Source organism: Neospora caninum, chromosome VI, assembly GCF_000208865.1.
Source record: "Neospora caninum Liverpool complete genome, chromosome VI".
In the NCBI taxonomy this organism is placed as follows: domain Eukaryota; phylum Apicomplexa; class Conoidasida; order Eucoccidiorida; family Sarcocystidae; genus Neospora; species Neospora caninum.
This window is the reverse complement of record NC_018392.1, coordinates 2313488-2319704: the sequence shown is the minus strand read 5'-3', so window position 1 is coordinate 2319704 and position 6217 is coordinate 2313488. Positions and strand designations below refer to the sequence as shown.

The following is a 6217-nucleotide window of genomic DNA, read 5'->3' as shown; positions in this document are numbered from 1 at the left end:
ATGGTGGGGGGAGGAATGCAAGGGAGACTGCAGAGGCGGCAAACGCTGAACGGGACGGAGACCGGCAGGTGTGGGGTGGGTACCACAGACGGACAGGAGACACCCTGTGCACCAGAGGAAGAGAACGATGGCGACGGACTGATGACCACCTCGCGTGTCGGCGTTCTTGCGAGAGAGAAGCTGCCATGTGCAGGCACTGTTCCAGATCAAAGTGTCTCCGCCCTCCTGGCCTCGCGATGGGAAGGGGACAGGACCGGAGAGGCCCCTGGTAGGCCTCGAGGTTGCTCGGCCTCCTTCGACGGAACGGAAGCGGACACGTCGACACACCAAGGTGAACTCCAGGAACACGAGCACATGTTTCTCGCTTCCGCGCGTTCCATCGACTGCACGGCTCCGCCAGAGCTTCCCTTCGCTTCCGTTTCGCGAGCACGAGATAAAGAATCCTCTTCTCCGCCGCGTTCTTCGCCTTCTCCCGTGTCTCCTTCGGCGAGTCGGTCTTCTCTGCCTGCACGGCCTGGATTGGCCTTCGCTCCGATCGCCACAACCGTCGCGGGGACGCGCGTCGGGCCTCTAACGGATCTGTGCGTGGAGGCGGTGCATTTTGAGCTCTGTCGAGGCAACGGCGAGTTCTACCTCGAGTACTGCTTTCGCCTGAACCACGCGCACTCCGCGTCTTTGCGCAGTTCCCGGGGGCCCCGCGAGGCGCCCAGCAGCTCCAGAGCGCAGCTTGAGCGAGACAGCCGAGTTCGTGGACGTCCCGATCCGTCGTGGTTGTCTCCACACTGGCGTCCATGGCGCCGTTCGACGCCTGCGCTCTCGCAGGAGACGGCGGCACCCCACAGTCCTTCAGGGCCTTCTCTGTCTCCGTCGCCCGTGTGTCCTGGGGCTTCCGCGTCTCCTGCGCGGGAGACTCCCTGTCTCTCGCCATCGGATCCGTGCGCAATCTTTCACCAGGAGTTGGAACTGGCCGTGATGTTGCCCTCCACCGACGGCGCAGAAGCTGGTACGGCAGCAGGAAGCAGTGCGGCGGAGAGTGGCGAGAACGCCCCCAGAGGTGCGGGTCGCCACGAGTCTCTGGCTGCAGACAGCTTGGCGTCTCCACACCGGAGCAAACTGCCGTTTCCTCCAGTCGCCAGAAGGCTGGCAACGCATAGACTCCCTGGCGCGACGGCTGAAAGCCGAACTGCGAAGGCGCCCCAAGACGAAGACGCGGAAGGAGACACCCAAAAGCCGAGAAACGACACACAGAGCCAGACTGCGCCCGGTGTGGGGTGGGAAGCGTGTGGCGACGGAGACAGGCCCGCAGCCCATGGAGGCGCCCCCGGTCGAAAGAACACGGGCCAGAGACAGAACGAGGAAGAAGGTCCGAGAGAAGAGGGAGTCTCCTGTTTTTCTGGCACGGGGGTGAAGCGCTTGGATACGACGGCGGGCAGGGAGGGAGAAGGCGAAAAGGATCCTGGACGAGTGGACGCGGGTGACTGTGGCTTTCCACGTGGTGAGAGCACGAGAGTGCACCCTCCGCCTCTTGTAGTACGGCGGCGCTACAGAGCATTCGCGGCTCTCCATGAATACTTGAGTTCTATCTATCCCCGGGTTCCGCCTCTTCCTCCGAAACTCCCTCTCCTGCCTCTTCTCACCCCTCACCTTCAGTGGGGCGCTCCGCCCGGGAGCTCCCGGACGGGGCCTCCGTGCTCTGGAACCAGAGAACACGTCCCCCCCGCCAGACCACCCGAGCCGTCGCTGGAGAGACGTTTCCATTCTTCGTCTTCTTCGTCTTCCTCTTTGTCTTCGTCTTCTTCTTTGTCTTCTTCTCTTTCTTCTCTTTCTTCTCTTCCACTGTTTTCCTTGTTCCCCCCTCCAGCGACGGCGCCGCCGCAGAGACGATGGAGCACAAGCAGCAGTCGGTTGGCCTTTCAGTTGGTTCAGCAGAGGCAGCTCCAGCTCGCGAAGTATGTCTCCGCGCTTTTGAAGCGTCCCGATATCATGGGCGATCCGCAAGTCCTGGCGTTTTTCGGTCTCATTCTGCCTCATCAAACGGAGACACCTTCGCGCAGCCACGGCACATTCTGTCCTGTCTGCGCTTCGCGCCTTGTCTCTTTGCACCCTCTGCGGCCCATGCTGCTTGCCCAGTTCCGCGACGGGGCGCGACGCGCGACGTGTGGGGTCCTTGCCAGGCTGTCCCCTTTTCGCCGGTTCCCAGGGGACAGTGACAGAATTTTGACAAGCAGGATCTTCGGCGCGCGCGGTGAGGAGAGAGGCCATGGGGAAGCCGAAGGGAGCCGTGACGGTTTCTCTCTGTGTCGAGAAGAAGCGAACGGAAATAGAGAATTTTCTGTGCCAGCGTTTCTGTTCGTTTTCCTTTTGCACCGAACGGCGCCTTCTTTCTTCGCGCGAGTTCTCAGCGGCCTTCAGCGCCAGACCTCCACGACGCTCTCTCCCTTGCGGCTGCAAGAGCAACTGATGGGCGCGACCGCGGTCGGAGACATCCGCTGGGCCTGTGGAGACAGGGAGAGACAGTCTGCGAATGCAGCTGGAAAGAAACTGCTCTTCAGAGCGTCCGATGCCCGTCTCTTCAAACGTTCTTCGCTGGTGAGCGCCACCTTCAGTCCCTCCCTGTTTCCTGGGAATCAGTTCCCGCTGGGTCTCTCGCCCGCTCTCCCTTCTCTCTCTTCTCCGCGCGACACAGGAGACCAGGGAAGCGGAGACTCCCGGCAGGGGCTCGGCCGCTGGGTGGAGCCGGACGAAGAGAGCAGCAGCGAAGGAACGAGCGTCTCCAGTGAGCTGGATGTTAAAGACGTCGCGAGCTTTGCCGCCGGGTGTACACGTCAGGGAGAGAGGTGCGAACGCCTTGTCGATCAGCCCTTGTCTCCGAGGCCGGGCGCTAGCAAGGCCGATCGTGGGAAGCACGCGACGCAGCCGTGGAGCGAGAACGCCTGCTTGGCGCCTACACCACCCTCTGTGATGTCGGACAGAGGCGGCTCAAAAGACTGCGCCGTTGGCGAGGAGACAAGCAACCTGTGCATGCAGCATGGACCCGCGACGTCTCCAGCTTCTTCACGCTTCCCGCCTGTGTCTTCCCCTCTCTCGACTTCCTTTTCTTCACCGGCTGCTGGCGACGACTCTAGGGGCACGCGGTCATCGCGATCCCCCATGCTTACCAGTTCGACTTCAAACGCCGCGGCGTCTCCCTGGTCGCTTCTCTATCCTAAACAGCAGAGTCTTCTTCGTGAGTTTCACGAGTTCCGGCAGGAACGTGCAGGCTACCTTCCTGGGCGAGCGTCTTGCTGTTTCTTTTCTTCTTCTTTGCATCTCCTCTTTATCGGGCTCTCCAATGGCGACATTACGTGCGGAGCAGTTTTCCCTCCCGCGTCTCTCTCGTCTGAGGATTCGTCTTCTCTCTCGTCCCTTTCTCTCCCCTCGTCGTCTTCTGCAAGTCCGGCCTTTGGCGAGTCGGCAGCAGCTGCTCACCCAATGGAGCAACGCCGGCGGCGATCGCTCGCTTCTGAGCAACAGGGACGGAGTCCGCAAGAAGCGCCCGAAGTCCGGAGGGAGCAGAGGGCAGCGACTTGCGGAGGAGCCTGGAGCCGCGGCGGCCGGTCCTCTTCAAGGGCGTCGCTCTCGGCCTCGAGCATCCCTTTCCGAATTCTCCCGTCGGCGAGCTTTCCACAGCCGCTCCACCGAAGCCACGAAGACGTGGAGGGGAAGCGGGGCGCCTGGGCCCGCTCGCGCCGCCGCACAGCTGTCTCCTCTGTCTCCGCCTCGGTCTCAGGCGGCGCAAGAGCCCCGGTGGAAGCGGCAAACTGTCCCCCTTGCCAATTTGTCCAGAGACACCCTGGGGACAATCCGGGCAGGACCGGAGCAAGCCACGCAGGCAGCGACGATGGACTCTGCGGATCGCCTCGATTCGCTCACCTGTTGCGGTCCAGCACGACAAGTGAATGTGGAAAGAGAGCTAGTGAAGCTAGTGACTGGCGAGGAGAAACGCACTGCACCCAGAACGAGAGAGCGCTAGAGTCGAACGCAGCTGTGCATGCGCTTGGAAAGAGGCAACTAGCGGACTCTGCGTCTTCCAAGACTCAACCTCTCGCTCGAGGCCCCGGGGCCGGTCCGGCTCTCCCTGCGTTCCAGTCACACAGAGGAAGTGTGACTGTTCTGTTGACTGTTGAGGTGCCTGTACCCGAAAAGGTGGACGCGACCGTGACGCTGTTAGTGTCCGCAGCTCGCGACCGTCAGGTGTACGTACACTCGGCGTCAACGGGTCGGCTGCTTCTTCGCCAAGAAATCGCAGCGGATGGCGCGCCGCATGTCGGGAGTGCAGATGAGGCTCTTCGGCTCCTCTTTTTCGGGTGCGATGACGGAAGCATATGTGTCTACCGTCTCGGTCTGCTCTGCTCGCCGAGCCGTTCTGCGACTCTAGGAGGTTCACGAGTTCCTGCCTCTTCCTCTCCTTCCTGTTCTGATCCTGCCGCCTCGACGACCCCGCGCACGGGCCCCGACAGCCGAGCTCGTTCTATGCCGTCCGCCGCGGTCTCTGGTAATTCTGCTCGACAGCGACAGGGAGAGGCGCGGCTGCGGGAGGACGCCGAGGAGGCTTTCAGTGTGCGGCTGGTTGTTGCGGCTGTCGCCAGGGGGACTTTCGCGGGATCCACGGCAAGGGGGAAGCCCGACACTCCGTCTGTGCCGGAAATGGGCGAAAGTCGAAGTGTGGACGCTTCAGGGGAATTCCGATTCACAAGTCAGGAGAGGACTGGTCTTTCCCCGCTTTCTGGTCTCTACGGCCTTCCGTCGCTAGAGGCCCAAGCGGCAGCCCACCAAGCGTTCACGTTTTGTCGAAAAATCGAGGCCATGTGTCTCGCGCCAGAGAGGCAGTTGCTCTTCACAGCGGCGAGCGAGGGATGGATTCACGTATGGAGATATCATTTGGATCCTTCCTCTGGAGGATCCGCCCGTACCCTGTCACGGTGCGTCACTCCACGTGACGGTGCCGATGAACGAACGCCGCGCACTTCGCTCTCGCCTGTTCGTCTCTCCCCTGCTGCGTGCGCCTCTCGCCTCTCGTCTTCGCTTCCGTCTCCTTCTCAGTCCAGTCGCCCGCGCTGTCTTCAGGCTTGGGGTTTCGTGGAGCTTCCACAGCGTTCTTCAGCGCCGACTGGAGGAGAGCCTAGAGCCCCTGAGCGCGATGTCTTCTCGAGGCCCGTGGAGCCCAACGAGCGAGGCGGTACCGAAGGTCCACAGGCGCAGACGATATCCGCGCATCGCCAGCAGAGCGACGGAGAGAACTCTCAAGGCGATGCGTCACGGCCGCCGATTGGATGGCCCTCCCAGCGTGTGCTGTGTGACGGAACTTCAATTCGACTAGAACTTTTGGGGCGTCTCGAGTGCATTGCCGCGGGGAGCAAGGTAGGCGCCTTGGCCTGGTGGGTCACAGGGAGTGTCCTCGCCGTGGCGAGCTCGGAAAAGAAGCGAAGCCTGCTGCGTCCCCGCTTGTCGCGCGGCATTGGCCACGGAGAAGCGAGAAATCAGGGAAAGGGTGGATTGATTTCTTTCGTCGCATTAGGTGGAGCCCCACCTCGGAGAAACGCGCAGAGCAGCCGAGGGCGCGCCGCGCTCTCCTCCCTGTGGAGACACCCCCGCTTGGCCGATCGAGCGGAGACACTGTTGAGAGAGGGACAAGGAGACTCTGGGGTGGGAGAGAGGGGAGCGGGCGACTGGGGGACCCGAAGGACAGAGAGGATGGGACTGTTAGGGCGCAGAGACGGGAGCGGAGTCCTAGCGAGGGATGAGGGGTTCTACGGAGGAATGGTGTGCATATGGCGAGCTCATGCGGAGAGCATTGTGGGTCTGTGGATGCTGGACGAAGAAGAACTGATGATGAGCGTTGACAAATCTGGGGTCATCAAGCTCTGGCTTCTGCCGCCAGTCCGTTAGGCCTAGAGCGAACCACGGTGCGTTCCGCGGAAAAGGACAGAAGCAAAGAGAACGACAATTGTTTGTGCAGGGGAAGCGGCAGACATGGCAACAGAGGAACGCGAGGAAAAGGGAGGAGTGTGCCCGAGAGAAAGAGGGAAAATACGACAAAGATGGGACGATGTGCGTGAGCCGGCTTTCGGTCTCGACCAGACCCGTTCAAACGCACCCGAGAAAACGTCTATTTGCAACCACTCCGTTCCCCTTTGTCTGTCGAGGGCGGTCGAACTCTGGAAATTTTCTCCTCCTG

At 61.7% G+C, this 6217-nt stretch overlaps 1 protein-coding gene across 1 annotated transcript; it reads left to right on the top strand.

Annotated features, from left to right (window-relative positions):
* NCLIV_018140 (putative PX domain-containing protein) lies at positions 1-5928 on the top strand (the record flags this gene model as incomplete). Its single annotated transcript, XM_003882007.1, has 1 exon — positions 1-5928. One exon carries the CDS (start codon positions 1-3, stop codon positions 5926-5928), a length of 5928 nt encoding a protein of 1975 aa, XP_003882056.1.
* Between the last annotated feature and the right edge of the window lie 289 nt (positions 5929-6217).